Source organism: Capra hircus, chromosome 16 (assembly GCF_001704415.2).
Source record: "Capra hircus breed San Clemente chromosome 16, ASM170441v1, whole genome shotgun sequence".
NCBI classification, from domain to species: domain Eukaryota; kingdom Metazoa; phylum Chordata; class Mammalia; order Artiodactyla; family Bovidae; genus Capra; species Capra hircus.
This window is the reverse complement of record NC_030823.1, coordinates 75,768,189-75,788,010: the sequence shown is the minus strand read 5'-3', so window position 1 is coordinate 75,788,010 and position 19,822 is coordinate 75,768,189. Positions and strand designations below refer to the sequence as shown.

Sequence of the window (19,822 nt, the reverse complement as noted above, 5' to 3'; positions counted from 1 at the left end):
GGTTCACGTCCTCGCACCCTGGCCAGCGTCTTAACCCCCTGGCCTACCGCCAGGCTGGCACGGGCGGAGCCTCCCCACGGCTTCCTTAGGTAGGTTTAGTCCTAGAAGTTTCCATCTTTTTAATGCAGTGGTAAATGGGATTGCTTCCTAAGTTTTTTGTTTCTCTCTTTCGTTGTTAGTTTATAGAGATAACAACAGATGGCTCTGCATGAATTTAGTATCCGGCTACATTACCAAATTCATTGAGTCCCCGCGGCTTCTGGTAGCATCATTAGAAATTCCTACATGTAGAACCATGTTATCTGCAAACAGTGATGGTTTTACTTCTTTTCCAGATTTTATTTTCTTTCCTGATTGCTACTCTGATTGCTATTGCTAAGACTTCTAAAATACGCTGACTCTAAGTGGCAAATGTGGGTATCCTCATTTTGTTCACAATCTTAACAGGAAATGCCTTCAGCTCTTCACTGCTGAGTATGATATTAGCTGTGGGTTTGTTGTATATGGCCTTTATTACTCTAAGGGTATGTTCCTTCTATGTCCCCACTCTGGAGACTTTTTAAAAAATACTGTAGTTTTGGCTGCGCTGGATATTCGTTGCTATGCAGGCTTTCTCTAGTTGCCATGAGCAGGGGCTACTCGTGGTTGCAGTGTGCAGGCTTCTCATTTCAGGGGCTTCTCTCATGTCAGAGCTCCGGCTCCAGGCCTGTGGGCTCACTAGTGTGGAACTGAAGTTCCTGGTGCACGCAGGCTCAGCGGTTGGGGCTCACAGGCTCTAGAGCGCAGGCTCCGGGCTTAGCTGTTCTGCTGTATACGGGTTCTTTCCAGACCAGGGATCTGGAAACCTGTGTCCCCTGCATTGGCTGGCAGATTCTCAACCAAAAGCATTTTCAGGGAATTCCCTGGTGTTTGTCCTGGCAACAACACTGGAGCAGGTTGCTGCGCCCTCGTCCAGGGGAATCTTTCCAACCCAGGGATCGAAACCCTTCTCTTGCATCTTCTGCATTGTCAGGTGCGTTCTTTACCACTAGCACTACCTGGGAAACCACTCAACCACTGGACCAACAGGGAAGTCCCAGCACTTTCTGGAGACATTTTTTTTTTTTTTAATCATACATGGAAGTCAAATTGTATCTAAAGCTGTTCCTGCCTCTGTTGAAAAGATCATGTGGTTTTTATCCAGTTGGTTAATATGGAGTATCACATTGACTTACCAACACTGAAAAATCCTTGCATCCCTGGAATAAAGCCTACTTGATCGTGGTGTATAATCCTTTTAATGCATTGTTGATTTGGTTTGCTAGTGTTGTATTGAGGGTTTTGCCATCTGTGTTCACCAGTGATAAGGGCCTAAAATGTTGTTTTTCGTGTGTGGTCTTTGTCTGATTTTTGGTACCAGAGTGATGGTGGCCTCATAGAACAAGTTCAGAAGTGTTCCATCCTCTGCAGTGTTTTGGAAAAGTTGCAGAAGGATAGGCGTTAACGCTTCTCTAAATATTTGGTAGAATTCCCCTGTGAGGTCAGCTGGTCCTGGACATGTGTTCGTGGAGTGCCTTTAAATTCCTGATTCAGTTTCAGGAATAGCAATTGATCAGCTCATATTTTCTAGTTCATCCTGATTCAGTCTTGCAAGGTTGTGCCTTTGTGAAAATCTGTCCATTTCCCGTATATCGTCCATTTTATTGGCGAATAATTGCTAGTAGTATTCTCTTAGCATCCTTTGCATTTCTGTGATGTTGGTTGTTAAGTTCTTTCTTAACATTTCTACCTTTGTTGATCTGGGGGCCTCCCTTTTTGTTTTGTGATGAGTCTGGCTAAGGCTTATCCATTTTTATCTTTCCATAAAACAAGCTTTAAGTTTCACTCATATATTCTTTGTGTGTTTTTTAAAGGCTCAATTTATTTCAGCTCTGACCATTATGATCCATGCATTCATTTTAATTTTTTTTCATAATGGTTAACTATAGAATATTGAATATAGTTCCATCTGGCATACAATAAGACCTTGTTCCTTTCTAGAAATTAAATCAATTTTTAATTTAAATTTTAAAATCTTTAATTTTTGAGTATAATTGAGTAACAGTGTTAGTGCAGGCATACAGCAGACTGATTCAATTATACATATACATGTATCTATTTTGTTTTCAAATTCTTTCCCATTTAGCTTATCACCAAATATTGAGCAGAGATCCCTGTGCAATACAGTAGGTCCTTCTTTATTGTAAATACAGCGGTATGTATGTGTCTGTCCCAAACTCCCCATCTATTCCTCTTTGCCACCCATTGCCCCTGGTAACCACGTTTGAGACTATGCTGTTTTGTAAATAAGTTCATTTAAATAAGTTTTTGTAAATAAGTTCACCACTGTTTTAGATTCCACAAATAAGCAATCTCATATGATATTTTTCTCTGCCTCAATTATTTCACTCAGTATGACAATCTCTAGGTCTATCCAGGCTGCAGCAAACGGCATCACTTCATTCTTTTTCACGGCCGAGTAATAGTCCGTTGTATATAGGTACCGTATTTTCATCCATTTCTCTTGATGGACATTTAGATTCCTTCCATGTCCTGCTATTGAGCTCTGCAGTGAACATTGGGGTGTGTGTGTTTCAAACCAGGTATTTCTCTGGATGTAGGCCTGGAGTGGAATTGCTGAATCATACACTAGATAAATCGTATGCTAGGGCTTCCCTGGTGGCTCAGATGGTGAAGAATCTGCCCACAATGTGGGAGATACAGGTACGATCCCTGGGCCAGGAAGATCCCCTGGAGAAGGTACTGGCAACCCACTCCAGTATTCTTGCCTGGAGAATTCCACGGACAGAGAAGCCTGGGGGGCTACGACTGAGCACCTAACATTTCACAGTAGCTGTACCAATTTACATTTCCAGCAACAGTGTAGGAAGGTTCCCTTTTCTCCAGGACCTTGTTTTTTAATCCACATTGTGTATTAATAATTTGAATCTGCCAACCCCAAACTCCCAATCTAACTCTCCTCTGCTTCCCCTCTCCCTGCCAACCACCAATCTCTTCTCTAGATGCTTCCCTGATGGTTCAGCTGGTGAAGAATCTGCCTGCAATGTGGGAGACCTAGATTTGGTCCCTGGGTTGGGAAGATCCCCTGGAGAAGCTACCCACTCCAGTATTCTGGCCTGGAGAACTCCATGGAATATTCCATGAAGTTGCAAAGAGCTGGACACGACTCAGTGACTTTCACTCTCTTTCACTTTCATCAAGAGGCTCTTTGGTTCCTCTTCACTTTCTGCCGTAAGGGTGGTGTCATCTGCATATCTGAGGTTATTGCTATTTCTCCCGGCAATCTTGACTCCAGCTTGTGCTTCATCTAGCCTGGCATTTCTCATGATTCACTCTGCATTAAGTTAAATAAGCAGGGTGAAAATATAGAGGACTGACGTACTCCTTTTCCAATTTTGAACCAGTCCATGGTTCCATGTCCAGTTCTAACTGTTGCTTCTTGACCTAAATACAGGTTTCTCAGGAGGCAACTCAGGTGGTCTGGGATTCCTGTCTCTTTAAGAATATTCCACAGTTTGTTGTGATCCACACAAAGGCTTTTATGTAGTCAGTGAAGTAGAAGCTTTTCTGGAATTCCCCTGCTTTTTCTGTGATCCAGAGGACGTTGGCAATTTGATCTCTGGTTCCTCTACCTTTTCTAAATCCAGCTTGAACATCTGGAAGTTCTCGGTTCATGTACTGTTGAAGCCTGGCTTGAAGGATTTTAAACACTGCGTTTCTACCAAGCGCAATGGGCACAATTGTGTGGTAGTTCGAGCATTCTTTGGCATTGTCTTTCTTTGGGATTGGAATGAAAACTGATCTTTTCCAGTCCTGTGGCCACTGCTGAGTTTTCCAAATTTGCTCAAATATTGAATCCAGCACTTTAACAGCATCATCTTTTAGGATTTGAAATAGTTCAGCTGGAATTCCATCACCTCCACTAGCTTTGTTCATAATGATGCTTCCTAAGGCCCACTTGACTTCACACTCCAGGCTGTCTTGCTAAAGGTGAGTGATCACACCATCGTGGTTTTGAATACTGTATGCTGGTAGTCTAGTCTGAAGACAGGGACCATGATTTCTCCAGCTCCATTCTTCTTTCCAAAGATTGTTTTGGTTATTAGGATCTTTTATGTTTCCATACAAATTTAAATTTTTTATATTCTAGTTCTGTGAAAAATGCCACTGGTCATTTGATAGGGATAGCATTGAATCTGTAGTCCTCTGAGTATTGTGGGCATTTCAACAATGTTGATTTTTTTTTAAAAATGTTGATTCTTTATATCCAAGAACAAGTCATTCTTTCCATCTGTGTGTGGGCTTTGATTTCTTTCATCAGCGTCTTATAGTTTTCAGAGTAGAGGACTTCTGCCTCCTCAAGTAGGCTTATTCCTAAAATATTTTCTTCTATTTGATGCGATGGTAAATGGGATCATTTCCCGAGTTTCTCCTTAGGCTCTCTCATTATTAGTGTATGGAAATGCAGCAGATTTCTCAGTAGTAATTTTGCGTCCTCCTAGTTTACTGAATTCATGTTGTTTAGTCACTAACTGGTGCCCAACTCTCTGTGACCCTGTGGACAGTAGCCCGCCAGGCTCCTCTGTCCATGGGACTTTCCAGGTAAGAATACTGGGGTGGGTACTCATTTCCTTCTCCAGGGGATCTTCTGACCCAAGGATCGAACCCACATCTCCTGTGTTGGCAGACAGATTCTTCACCCTGAGGCACCAGGGAAGCCCTTACTGCATTCATAGATGAGCTCTAACAGTTTACTGTTCGCCTCTTTAGACATTCAGGGCATCGTAGCGTGTCATCTGCAAGCAGACAGGGTTGCTTCTTCCTGTGCAGTGTGGATTTTGTTCTCTTCTGTTACTGCGAGGCCTTCCAAACCTACATTATATAAAAGGGTGAGAAGGGGCACATTCATGATCCTCTTGTTCAGCGTCCTAGAGAAAATTCTTTCAGCTCTTCACCAGAGGATGATGGTAACTGCGGACCTGTATATGGCCTTTCTTTCATTTTAGTTGTGATGGTAAATATGATTGTTTCTCTAATTTCTCTTTTTCCTCTTGGACTGTTTGTGTACAAAAGTGCAAGATCTCTGTCTGCTGGTTTTGTAGCCTGGAGATCTGCTGGATCCCCTGATGAGCTCTTGCAGTTTCCTGGTAGCATCCTCAGGACTTCCATGTGTAGAATCACATCCTCTGCAAACCTGCACAGTTTTACTCCTTTTCTAATTTAGACTCATTTTGGTTTTTTTCTCTGATTTCCATGGCTCAGTTCAGTTCAGTTGCTCAGTCGTGTCTGACTCTTTGCGACCCCATGAATCGCAGCACACCAGGCCTCCCTGTCCATCACCAACTCCCGGAGTTCACTCAAACTCATGTCCAACGAGTCGGTGATCCCATCCAGCCATCTCATCCTCTGCCATCCCCTTCTCCTCCTTCCCCCATTCCCTCCCAGCATCAGAGTCTTTTCCAATGAGTCAACTCTTCACGTGAGGTGCCCAAAGTACTGGAGATTTCCATGGCTAGGACTGTGTTAAATAAACGTGATTCAGCTTTTCACCATTACATATCAGGTAGTGATAGGTTTTTCATATGTTTCTGGGGAGTTATTATTATGTTGTTGTTTCTCATCCATAAGTCATGTCTGACTCTTTGTGACCCCATGGACCGCAACATGCCAGGCTTCCCTGTCCTTCACCATCTCCCTGAGTTTGCTCAAACTCACATCCGTTGAGTCGGCGATCCATCCAACCATCTCATCCTCTGCTGTCCCCTGCTCCTCCTGCCCCCAATCCCTCCCCAACATCAGGGTCTTTTCCAATGAGTCAGCTCTCTGATCAGGTGGCCAAAGTATTGGAGCTTCAGCTTCAGCATCAATCCTTCCAATGGACATTCAGGATTGATTCCCTGTAGGATTAACTTGTTTGATATCCTTGCTGTCCAAGGGACTCTCAAGAGTCTTCTCCAACACCACAATTTGAAAGTCAGTTCTTCGGTGCTGAGCCTTCCTTAGGGTCCAACTCTCACATCCCTACATGACTACTGGAAAAACCGTAGCTTTGACTAGATGGCTTTTGTTGGCAAAGTGATGTCTCTGCTTTTTAGGTTTATCTCGGTTTGCCTAGGCTGTCTAGGTTTGTCACAGCTTTTCTTCCCAAGGAGCAAGCGTCTTTTAACTTCATGGCTGCAGTTGCCATCTGCAGTGATTTGGGGCCCAATAAAGTAAAATCTGTCACTGTTTCTTTTTTCCCCATCTATTTACCATGAAGTGATGGGACTGGATGCCATGATCTTCATTTTTTGAATGCTGAGTTTTAAGCCAATGTCAAGTTTAAGAACCTCTTGATGAGGGTGAAAGAAAGTGAAAAAAGTTTCATTATAAATAGGTGTTGAATTTTGTCAAAAACTTTCATCTGCTGAGCAGATCATATGGTTTTTATTCTTCAGTTTGTTAATGTGTGTATCACACTGATTTGTGCATATTGAAAACTCCTTGCATCCCTGAGATAAACCCTACTTAATAAATCCCACTTGATCCTGGTGTATGAGCCTTCTAATGTGCTGCTGGAATCTGTTGCTAATATGGGGTTAATGATTTTGGCATCTATATTCATCAGTGATATGGGTCTGTAATTTTCTTCTTTGTATGTGATCCCTTTGGGTTTTGGTATCAGGGTTCTTACTGGTGGCCTCACAGAATGGAAGTGCTCCTTCCTCTGCAATTTTTGAAAGATTTGCAGAAGGCTAGATGTTAGCTGTTCTCTAAATGTATGGTAGAAATTCCCTGTGAAGCCATCTAGTCCTGGATTTTTGTTTGTTGCAACTTTTTAAATTACTGATTCAATTTCAGAAATTGTAGTTGGCCAGTTCATATATTCCAGTTCTTCCTGGTTCAGTTTTAGGAGATTGTACCATTGTAAAAATTCATTAGTTTTCTCTAGATTGTCCATTTTATTGGCAAATATTTGCTCATAGTGGCCTCTTAGGCGCCTTTGTATTTTCATGGTGTCAGTTGTGTTTAATTTTAACATTTGATTTGGGCCCTCTCCCTTTTGTTCCCTCTAAGCCTGGCCAAGGATTACAAATATTGTTTATCTTTTCAAAGCACCTGGCTTTAGTTTCACTGATCTTTTCTTTGTTGTTTTAAGACTCTATTTATTTCTGTTCTGATCATTATGATTTCTTTCCTTCTACTAACTTTGGGTTTTGTTTGTAAATTTTTCTCTAGTTACGCTAGGTCTAAGGTTAGGTTGTTTGAGATTTTTCTCCTTAGCTTGTATCACTGAAAAACTTCTCTCTTAGAACAGCTTTTGCTGCATCCCATAGGTTTTGAGTCACTGTTTTTGTTTTCATTTGTCTCTAGGGATTTATTTATTGACTTGATTGACACATAGCTCATTTACAAGGTTGTGTGACTTCTGCTGTGTGGCAGAGTGACTCAGTTACCCATCTGTTTGTCTGTCCATTCTCCTCTTTTCTTCTCCATCACGGTTTATCACAGAGCATTGGATACATTTCCCTGGGCTTTACAGCTCGGCCTTCTTCCTCCCATTCTGTTAAGAGTTTGCATCTGCTAACCCCAAACTCCACAGGGTTTCTTGTTTCTGGTGTCGGCCCCTCATGGGTGAGGCTGTTTCAGAGCCTGGTCCCTGGCTGTTGGGTGGGACCAGATCTTGTTGCTCTGGACTCAGGCAAAATGTCTGCCTCCAGTATGAGTCTGAGTAGTAACCCCTCCCTTATATGTCCGCCCAGCTTTTGGGACCCCAGGGAGAGCCACAGCTTCCCCTGTCTCCCTAGGAGACCCTCCGACACCAGCAGATATGTCTGGAGCAGACGCCTATGAAGTCACTGCTTTGCTCTGGTCCCAATACCTCCTTTAAGAGTGGAGCCTGTCTCCCCTGTCCTGTGAAACTCCTGCAATCAAGCCAGTGGGATGGCTTGCGGTTCCTTCACTATGTCTTTGGCTATAGAATATCTTTTTTGGTAGGTTCCGATCTTTTCAATCCATGTTTGTTCAGCAGTTAGGTGTGATCTTGGAATGAGGAGGTGAGCTCAAGGTCCTTCTACTCTGCCATCTATCCAGATTCAGTTCAGTCACTCAGTAGTGTCTGACTCTTTACGACCCCATGAACCACAACACGCCAGGCCTCCCTGTCCATCACCAACTCCCAGAGTCCACCCAAACCCATGTCCATTGAGTCGGTGATGCCATCCAACAATCTCATCCTCTGTCATCCCCTTCTCCTGCCCTCAATCCTTCCCAGCATCAGGGTCTTTTCAAATGAGTCAGCTCTTCGCATCAGGTGGCCAAAATATTGGAGTTTCAGCTTCATCATCAGTCCTTCCAATGAACACCCAGGACTGATCTCCTTTAGGATGGACTGGTTGGATCTCCTTGCAGTCCAACGTTTTAAAAATGATCACAATTCACACTGCCAACAACAAGCAGAAGGGTGCATTTTCGGCATCTTCTCCGGCACCTGATGTCATCATTTTTCATGTGTATTGACTGATCTCTTTTGCCATGGACTATTAATTCATAGGGCTTCCCTGCTTCCTCAGCTGGTAAAGAATCCACCTGCAATGCAGGAGACCCTGGTTTGATTCCTGCGTCAGGAAGATCCCCTGGAGAAGGGGTAGGCTACCCACCCCAGTATTCTTGGGCTTCCCTGGTGGCTCGGACAGTAAAGAATCCACCTGCAATGAGGGAGACCTGGTTTCAATCCCTGGGTTGCAAAGTTCCCCTGAAGAAGGGAAAGGCTACCCACTCCAGTGTTCTGGCCTGGAGAATTCCATGGACTATACAAGTCCACGGGTCGCAGAGTCGGACACGAGTGAACGACTTTCACTTCACTATACACCATGGCAGGGGGGCTGTCCTGGGGGGCACAGCACCACCCTGAACAACACAGGAACATCTGTCCTCCTGGAGCTCGGGGTCCAGCAGGAGACTGCAAGTAAACAAGTCACTCAGGTCACCATTTGGCTGCAGTGGGGTCAGCACCAAAGCAGAGTGGGATGCCACGTGCGCATCTCCAGGTGGAAACAGGAGTCTGGGCTTCCCTGGGGCTCAGAGGATAGAGTCCGCCTCTAATGCAGGAGACTCGGGTTTGATCCCTGGGTCACGAAGATTCCCTGGAGAAGGGAATGGCAACCCACTCTAGTCTTCTTGTTTGCAGAATGTCATGGACAGAGAGGCCTGGTGGGCTACAGTCTGTGGGGTAGCAGAGTCAGACACCAGACATGACTGAGTGACCGCCATGGCCGATTTCTGGGTTTCCTTCAGGTAGGAGGGGAGAGCTTTTAAGCTGCACTGGCCTGAAGGTGAGAGAACTTGAGACCCTTGAAACACCCGTCCCATAGGCCTAGGAAACACAGAACTGGCAAAAGTAGGTGAAGACTGGAGCCAGAAAAGATGAATATGGCATAACAGCAGCTCCTTTTAGCAGGAATCACTAGGTACCAGGCACTGCGCTTAGTCTCTCATTAAACGCACTGCAGTTTAACTCTCTTGTAGGACTAGGAATTTATATCCCTACTTTATACTTGAGAAAGTGAGGATTAGAGAAATAATGTATGAACAGGATTATGCTTCTGGAAAGAATAAAAAAAGAAATTACTTTCTAGACATTGTAATACTCACAGTGAAAATAATTTACTTAAAAACCCCTGGTTACAAATGTGAACTTTCACGTTCTTTTTCATTTTTCTCTTAAGGATTAAAAGTAGATTTAGAGACTCAGGTAAAGAGTGAAATGGGTGTGTAAGAAGACCGAAAAGAAGCTCAGATAAACCTCTCAATTAAAAATAAACTTCACAGATGTTCACATCTTTCTCTGAAAAATCATTCCAGGAATTAATTGTACCAGGAATTCACATGTAATTAGAAACAGATAATGCAACATCTCTGTGGATATTTTTCAAAGTCTCACCGCGCCGGATCTTTGTTGCCACATGTGGGGTCTTCAGCCATGTCGTGTGGGATCGGATTCACTGACCAGGGATCGACCCTGGGCTCCCTGCTCTGGGAGCACAGAGTCTTAACCGCTGGACCACCAGGGAAGGCCCCGTGGACTTTTCCTTACATGACTGTACTTATTCGTTGTCACTGGTGCTGCACGGGCTTTCTCTCGTTGCGGCGAGGCGGTTGTCCGTGAGCTCCTCCGTGGTGCTTCTCTTGTTGGGGAGCACAGGCTCTGGGTGCACGGACTCTAGCAGTTGCAGCACCCGGGTTCCTTAGTGGTGGCGCATGGGCCTAGCTGTCCTGAGGGGTGGAGTCTTCCCGGCCCACGTAAAGAACCTGTGTCCCCTGCATTGGCAGGCGGGTGCCTAATCACTGGACCACCCGGGAAGTCCACCCCGTGGGTATTTTCTGATAAGGTTTTGTGATGGTAATCTTTGTCCCTATGTCATCATTTTGACTTGAAAGTTACTGTATCAGTTTGGTAAAGATAGCTATACCAACTAATGACACGTTTAAACATCTATGGCTGGTACTGGCTTTTCTAGTTAACATACTTTGAAATAAAACTTCAACTAGTCCCACACTATCTTGAACCTAAAATTTCCTGTGACTTATGATCATGCACACACACAGTGGGGCTACAAGTTCCTCACTAAAGGTCCTAGGTTATAAAGCTCTTCTTCACCCGTCTGGAATATGATCCTGACGTGTAAAGATCACTCTACCACCAGCCCAGCAGACTGTATCTCATTAAGATCTTTCAGCCTCAGAGTTTCCAGGCATGGCAGCAACTGTCACTTATTATGTGAAAAGAACATTCAAACCATCTGTACTATCAGTAGGGGTATATTACAGTGACAGGAATAGAATCTGTTGCCTGAATTTTAGACACTTTAGAGTTTCAAGAAGTTTTTCTTATTCAAAGACAGCAAATGATGTATCAAAGAGAAAGAGGGACCTGTGAAGTTGTGCCTTAGTTTAATGCACATTTAAAGACTTCCCTCTTAGGGTCTGTCGGCCCACCATGGTCACCCCCCAACTGTTTCAATATTTAGCCATCTCCAAAAGGATAAAGAAATAATTCATGGAAACGAATTAAGAACTGTTTCTGTAGGTTGACTGTTGAGTGAAATCAACAGTGGTAGAATTTAGTGGGGGTGGGGGGGGAGAATCACAGATACCTGAAAAACTTATTATGCTTATTTTTACTTTTATACTTTTATTTATATTAGGATATTATACAATTTTCAAAGCTAACAACAGAGTCTTTTTAGTATGTGTATTTGAAGCATAACAAAATAAAAGTATTTCACAAAAGTTCATATTACAGTACTATTGAAATATGAGGCATAAGATAATTATTCATTGGTGGGATATAAACATAATACATTCATTTTAAAGAAAAAACATTTAATATGAATAACATTGTGGTTAAAATAAATATGCAAATGTTAACAGCAACACCTGCAGTGTACGGCTACAAGCAGGGTGTTTTGTAATGGAGACCATGCAGGATGGTAAGGGTCACGGAGTGGCCGTCACAGCTCACTGAACTCACCATCAGTGCACACTGCTGAGCACTTTATGTATACAGGGATACCCTTCGTCCACCATTCCTAGGCATCGGCACACGGACCAAGGTCACCCCACCTTGTGCCCTGGGGAACTGGTACCAAAGTCTGAATAAGAGTTAGAAATCAGATGTACCTTTCATTTTACTGTTCCTCATTTCAAGTCAAATGCTTTATTTAATCAATACAAAATTTACTTATAAACAGAAAATACAAAGAGAACATTTCATAGGTGATTATAAAACATTAAAACTTCTCATCGTCTTCACAATTCTTTGAAATATTCAGAATTAAAATTTGTTTTGTGCACAGTGGTTTCTTCCAGAAAAATGTGAACACTGAAATTTAAAAAAAAAAGATAAAATATCCAAGACAGAAAGTTTCCACATGTAGAAAACAATAATGGATTCCCCTGATCATTAAATTCTTCCCAATTTCCTTATAGCAGATAGGGTCACTTAAAAGTTTAAATCTCTGCTTAGAAGTCCTGTGAGGGGATCCAGCTAATGGCTTTTAGATGGCTTTTTGCAAGAACAAGGAGCATATTTGTTCCAAGTAGAGGACATCTCATCTCCATCAGTCATATTACATTAAAATGAACAGGACACTAAGGTCAACAGAGACGATTCTACTTTGGAGACGCGCGTGGGGACGCCAGGGGCCTGGGGCGTCCCTGCAGCCTGGGATGCAGAGCCACCAGCTCTCCCCGCCTGCACTGGGGTACATCACCCTAATTCACAACTGATACTGTAGCTGATTAAATTTAGAAAAACAAGACGTCTACACTTTGTACATTTTAAATGTTTACAAATGAAAGTATTCAAATGATTGTAAGAAAAATACTTCTATGGAAAAAACAAAACCAGCAGCTATACGGGCTGAGGGCAGGCACTCTCTGAGCACGAGGGGTTCCCATCGGCAGGGTTACTGAGCAGGTTCTGGGGCGGCACGGGGTTCTTAGGTGGTGACGGGACCGTGGCCTTGTGGTCCTTATGTGGCCGTGTGGGAGTGGGTCACCGCTAACACGGAGGCGTCCAGGGCAAACGTCTCCATGATGGCAGGTACTGAACTCTGCCCGCTCCTGTAAACGACACCACCTTGGGCAGCTGCGGGCATGAATACAGGACTTGGCTAGAAGCTTCTCAACAGAAATGTTTAGCTCATAAAACTTCCGGCTGCGGTGTGGCTAGCTCTCACTTCTTTAAACAGATCCTAAAACTGCAGCCTTGTCGGATGAACTGAGACGGCGTCCGCGTCCCCAGGCACAGGGCAACACACACCCCTCTTCCTTTCTAACAAGGCAGGGCGCACACGGGGCAGTCCGAATTTAAAAAGTTAAAAAAATGTTTTCCTTCCAGGAAAAGTGTTGGCATACCAAATATTCTTTCAAGGCTATAATGTTGTCAGAACATCTGAAACACTAGTGGATAAAACTCACGTACAATATAAATAGGAAAGTAACTTGAAGAATATAAAAAAAACTTTCAGAAGGGGACCAATCAGAATTTCGATAAACTCTATGAATAAAAACATATGCTATATACTATAGTGCACGATCATGAGTAGAGCATTTAAATTCATAAAGGAACTGAAGTATAGCACTGCAGGATTATTCAAATAATAGTCTTCAAATGTACAAATAGCAAGAACACACAAAAAAGCCTTGGGCAGTGTGCAACTTTGAAAATTACTATCACACCAGCCAGCCAAACGAATCCTTAACCACTTTTTAAATGGATTCATTTATACCATTTTAATGCAAGGAGAATATCAAAGATACTAAAACAAAGCAAAAAACTCTTCAGTGTCTGACTCACATTTTTGTCCCCAAATCTTTTCACATTTAATAGTTGCATTTTGAGTGTTTAAGCTAAGGATTTTAAATTTCTCAAATAGTTCATGAACAAAAATGTATGTGTATATTTAGCTTTAAGAATTCTATTTGAAAGTTACAATGCTAAGAACTAAAACACATACTTCAAACTCTAAAAGTAAAATAGTCACAACAGTTCACAATTGTGTTCGTCTCAGGTGTCCACACGTGACGGGAAAGCACACAAGGCACGTGTTCAGACACTGTCCTCGGGCTGCGCGTCTGTCCTGACGGGGCCAAGCCAGGTCGCCGGCGTCTGGCACTGAGAGTTTACCTGAACACGACTGATCAGCACAAAGACTAGAAAGCGTTCTAAAAATTCTTTCGCCATTAAGAACCACTGTGTTCCGTCTGCTCTCCTAACATGCAATCTGACTATTCCAAAGTCATTGGGGTTTGAGAGAAGATGACTTAAATTGGTACAAAATGAAGCTTAGATGAAAACTGGTTAAGGATTCAAAGCACGTTAGCTCTGAAGTAGGACTCTTAACACCCAGGAGGAGGAAGTGCGCTTTGCTCAAGAACACTCGAGCGGCGCGCTCTGCCGGCCTCGCTCAAGCGCTGGCGGTGCAGGCGTGCATTCGCTTCGCCACGTCGTACACATAGGTGATGTCTGGCCTCTTCTCCGGGTCTGGGTTGATGCACGTGTTCACCAGCTGTCGCAGCTGCGGAGAAGAGAACACAACCTGCTTCAGGTCAGGAACCACTCCGGGCGGTGAGGTACAGGAACACGCTTTGCACAGCTCTGGGTTTACCAGGAATGCACGTGTGCTGGTAAATATTTGGCCGGAAATATGTGTGACCGCTGTCAGTGACTTTAGTTAGTTGAAGGCTCTAAGAAGCATATTCACTGGTGAGTGTTCCGGTCAAGCAAAGAGTGTTTTCTACCATCTAGTGGCTTTCTGGTGACCTGATTATCTTTCAGAAAAGTCTGATCAGAGGATGGCAGTCACAGCAGACAGGAAGTTTTAAACTCCATGTCTCTGAGTTATTAATGACTATAGATCTCTCTACACATTGTTTGATCTAGAATTTACTACAACAATGTTCATTGTAAGTTTAAATTTTAATAACCAGCTTATTATATATCTGAATTTATACAAATATTTTTTATTATAGTAAAAGCACTCCTTCAAACTAAGAATAATAAATTATAAGCAAGGTAAGAAACAAATAGTGCTCTCTCAACTGTATGAAGGCGCACCTGTGTCCTCATGTTACAGATGAGAGGGCTGAGGTTTACTTACTTACGTCACAGAAAAAAGTATATTTTGATAAATTAAGAAAATATCCTTCCATCTGACCCTAGAGCCGATGACTGAAGAATAGGGCACTTCATTCTTAATTCTAATTGCTGTGATTCATGGAGCCACATGTCTTCACAATCTCGTCTTTCAGAGGACAAGCCATATCAAGAGGAAGGACCAGACTCCCTAGCCTTCAAGTGCTGCGCTCTGCTTAGTCACTCAGTCCTGTCCAAATATTTGCGACCCCATGGACTGCAGCCCGCCAGGCTCCTCTGTCCATGGGGATCCTCCAGGCAAGAATACAGGAGTGGGTTGCCACGCCCTCCTCCAGGGGATCTTCCCGACCCAGGGATTGAACCCTGGTCTCCTGCATTGGCAAGTGGATTCTTTACCATCTGCATTTAAGTATGGAAGAAAGCCCTAGCATTTAAGTGTCTTTGTCAAAAAAGGACTATTAACTCAGTTGGTAAAGAATCTGCCTGCAGTGCAGGAGATACGGGTTTGATCCCTGGGTCTGGATGATACCCTGGAGAAGGAAATGGCAACCCACTCCAGTATCCTTGCCTGGAAAATCTCATGGACAGAAGAGCCTGGTGGGCTGCAGTCCATGGGGTCGCAAAGAGTTGGGCACGACTGGGCGACTAACACTTACTTCCTTACTTGTAAATTACTCAGAACTCTGAAAACTTGCATTATTCTTTCTCACCATAGTGGCACATAAATTATCAAATTACTGTTTGATAATTTAAATTATCAAATTACTGTTTGATAATTTAAATTATCAAATTACTGTTTGATAATTTAAATTATCAAATTACTGTTTGATAATTTAAATTATCAAATTACAGAGTTTTCATCAAGATTTTTTCCACCAAGAAGATTTTTTCATCTGGAGGAAAAAGAAACTAATGCTAAAATCTGTGGGCTGAGTGTGTTAACAGAGGAGAAGCCCACCGCCAGTGAGAACAGTCAGCTGGAGAGAAGGTGTGTGTAAGGAGGCCCCCAGGGGATGGAAAGGGAGGAGCCCGTGGACACCTGCTGGCTCAAGGCACTGTCTGGAGAAGTTTGATTCTTCATCAATTCAGGACAGAGGCTGGAGTAGAGGACCCATAAGGATTCTTCTAGCGCTAATCCTCAGGTGATGTGATTCTATCAGAATGAAGCTTCACGAGTCAGCTTCACTTCTGGGAGTTCAAAGATGCCAATGATAATGGCAGACCTACTGGGAGGGTCCAAGGATTTCATGGTCTGTTCTCTGCAGTGGCACAGGGGACAGCATTCAACATCCTGAAGGGGTGTGGCTGCACACAAGCCTTTGTGTTATCGTGATCTGAATCAGAAAGAGATTGTTGGCATTTTACCCATTAAAATAAAAACAAATACATTCAGTTGTACACACAATAGAAGACAGGAGGAAAAGTATTTTTACTGATACGTATATATAAAAAGACTGTTTTCTAACAGGTTATCTAGTGGTCAGAAATTTTGTTCAGAGATAAAAATGATAAAAAGGAGCAGAAAGGATAACTGTGGTACCCACATTCATTCTATTTAACCAGGATCCAAGCAGATGCAATAGCCGTTTTTTGATTGAATAAAAGTGCCACACCCTTCAGGCTGGTCAAGAAACCTTACTTTTCCTGCCTAATAATTCAGAATAGGGTTCACCTTCCAATCGACTGTAGCGGATGCTTGGCCCCCACTTGTTTCTGCCGCCAGGAGAAAGCACCAAGATTACAGACAATCACTGTGTAATTTCAAATCATGATCACTAGAAAGGGATGCCACTGGGTTAAGGTGTATCTGAGTTCCACTTAAGAGATGAGTTTCTGGGTTCTAAGAGAAAACGGTGGATACTGGGGGATGAGAAGTGGTTAGGGGAGAGACACTAACATCTCAAGGACTTCATGCAGGTACTTGGAGGCTGGTCTCACTTCCAGCAGGTGAGCAGAGTGGTGAGACGCTTCAGCTTCGATCAAAGGTGTCAGCCTGCCTTGCTGTTTGAAGCAGCAGAACAGAACCTATCACCACAGGTCCTTATCAAGGGATACACAATGGTAGAGTGAATATTCAAAAGTTTGAATGTTCAAAAATATGAATCCGAGTATTGAGAGGTATGATACATAGCTCCTGTCAAACATGTTGAAGAGCACGGGAGTTTAGGGAAGACTCAGAAACAGCGTTCATCCTTAGGCTGCTGTTTAGTCAGCTCCGTTGTGTCTGACTCTGTGACCCCCATGGACTGTAGCCTGCCAGGCTCCTCTGTCCATGGGATTTCCCAGGCAAGAATACTGGAGCGGGTTGCCATTTCCTTCTCCAGGGGATCTTCCCAACCCAGGAATCGAACCTGTGTCTTTTGTACTGGCAGGCAGGTTCTTAACTGCTGAGCCACCAGGGAAGCCCCATTCATCCTAGTAACTTGGGATAAGCCAATGCTGGGTACATTACTCACAGGCCCTTACAGGTGATATTCCCATCATAATTCAGCAGGGGAAAATTCCATCTTCTCTGAGGGACAGAGAAGGTATACTTTCGTCCTTAAAAACATGGTCTGCTTCTGTTTCCTTCGAAACCAGGCAGACGTGCTATAGCCACTCTGCTGGCCGAGAGGGAAGGTGTGTTTACATGCCCTTCTCCCCTTGGTTCTGAACTTGACTTCTGTTTCTGCATTAATAACTGCTAATCTGTGTCTTCTATTGTAAGTCAGCTCAAATCCTTTTTGAAAAAAGGTGGACTGTAAGCATGTTATGGAAGATTTACCCAGGCCTGTATTCTTAGTTTGAGGGATGTTTCTCTGATATTTGATAACTATTGGTTATTCTAAAGATACATTTCAGTAGACATATTAACCCAGCAGAGGCCGGGGGTGGGAGGAGCCAGTTTCAGTAGTCTTTTGGCAAAGGAAATGGGGGGAAAAAAACAACAGGTAACTTACTACTTTTATGTTTCAAACGGCCATGGGCCAAGTTTTACGTCTTTAATAATTTGCTTTTTAAAAATGCAAAATTCACTTTGATATATGCATAGTCTCTTGTCACGCCAAGTAACAATTTTAAGCTCTGCAAGTGAGGTCACCGCTCACCCTTCTCGTAACGTATACGGAAGGACAGCATCTCTGTGACGTGGGAGAGTTACGTGTGCTTCAGACATGATGGAGACAAGGATAAAACAGGTGCCCACACAGCAGAATACAGGAATGGTATTAAGAGATGGCAGTTGGGGTTAAGCAGTCATTAATTAGAGAATGAGGAAAAACTCTTCCCTTTGCTTGACAGCCCCCAGCCTTTAATTGTTAAACAGCTGAACGTGGCAGGCTGCCTCACTCAGTGCTCCGGGCGCACTTTCTGCAGCCAGCGGACAGTCTGGAAGCCACAATGCCAAGATGGAGGTGCTCCTAGGAATTGGCAGTTATTTCTAAGTTTCCAGGGGACATCTGGAACCCCATCTCCTGAACATGTTCAGATAAAAGGCATCTCCATGTGCCAAGAGGTAACTCTGGGGCTTTGAAGTTGCTTCCGGTGCCAACGCAGAGAGAGGACCATTTCCTGAAAGCTGTTGCTGATTTAGTTCTGCCCTTTCTCACAGCTGGATCCAGCTCAGAAGCTCTCTGCAGGGTGCAGGGGGCGGCATCCCAAGGCCACAGAGGCGGTAAGGTGCCCAGCCTGGAGGGGAACTGAAGTGGCCTGGCTTCAGACACCTGGCTTTTAAAACTACTGCTCTCCTACCCCAGGGAAAGCCCCACCTGGTCTGCAGGTTCCCTCACAGCCACCTGTGCACAAAGGTGGGTGACCTAACAGGCAAAGGCAGGCAGGTAGGATGGCATCACTGACTCAGTGGACATGAGCTTGAGCAAGCTCCGGGAAACGGTGAAAGACCAGGAAGCCTGGCGTGCTGCAATCCATGGGGTCGCAAAGAGTCAGACGTGAATGAGAGGCTGAGCAACAACGACAACAGGTGGTCTGACCCTCAAAAGAAGCCAGCTCTGACGCCGGTTCATCTGGTTCCTAAGGTGAATGGGTCGCCCTCACAGTTCACAGCCAGCTCTGATCTAAAAACAGACCAAAAGATCTTCTCTAGGGCTCTGCCCAACATCCAGACAAGGGCCTTACAAGACACAAAACTGTTCAGATTCATATTCTGACTAGAGTGACCTCATTCATTAAAGTGACAGTGACTACCTCCGGAGAAAATGTACTTGAATTTTCACATGGAACCATTTTTTTATACCAGGTTAGGAATTTACACAGTGACATGATACATCCAAAAAAAAAAAAAAAGCCTCTAAGTGTTCTATCAGACAGACATTACATAATCAAAAAGGAATAATCATCTTAGTGAGCTCTCTCAGTGTTAGTCTTACATTTGAAAAAACAAACAAACAAACAAAAACTTTCTCTTCCTGCAAGCCTCTGCAAAAAATTACTTTAAAAATCCTGAACGACTATCCAACCTTTTGACATGATTCTAAGTACTACATTATTAAGTATGGTTGACGAAGACATCTGTTCATATAATCACTTTAAAAATTTTTATATATATTCCTACATGTCAGGCTTTAATTTCTCATAATATTGTCAGGCAATCACTTGCTCAAAGAAATTTTGAGTTTGAATGGAGGGAATTAGCTTCCCATTTATTACTTTGTAGAAGGAATTCCCAAATCAGTGGATATTAGATTAATAAAAATAAACAGAAGTAAAATATTTCATGTAAGTAAAGACATTTCATAGTTTATCTCAAGAAAACTGTTGAATTTGCATTACTTTACACGTTTATAAAAACATGTACTTTGTGTTGTTTTTAAACTGTTTTATAGAACAAGCTAAAAATAAGGTAAAAAAGGTCTGAATTTGTAGGAGTCTTTACAAAATCAGAAGAAAAAACTTTAATTCAGATGATTAAGGGAAATTTAAAAAGCAACACAAACATTTAAAAGAGAAAAGTCATATAAAGGAAAAATAAAATGAATTCTCTGACATTTCTAAGGATTATGAAGCCATCAGTCATATGGAAATAAATGAATATTTTCAATAAAAAAGAGAAAATGCTATGATCGATATGTTTCTAAAGAAATACCAAAGCATATAGGTTGGTACCAGAGATATTAAAAGGGGAGTGCTGACGGTCCCCACTGACGG

General features: G+C 43.1%; 1 protein-coding gene across 4 annotated transcripts in view; it reads right to left on the bottom strand.

Moving 5' to 3' along the window:
• The window catches only part of NEK7 (NIMA related kinase 7), a 137,655-nt gene continuing 129,043 nt past the window's right edge, over nt 11,211–19,822 (bottom strand). For 3 of the 4 annotated variants that reach the window (XM_018060813.1, XM_018060815.1, XM_005691057.3), the window contains one exon: nt 11,211–14,123. In XM_018060813.1, coding sequence (XP_017916302.1) covers nt 13,992–14,123 — 132 coding nt within the window. In that variant the 3' untranslated portion in view covers nt 11,211–13,991. The remainder of the gene's footprint in view (nt 14,124–19,822) is intronic. The other variant, XM_018060814.1, reaches the window with a different exon arrangement.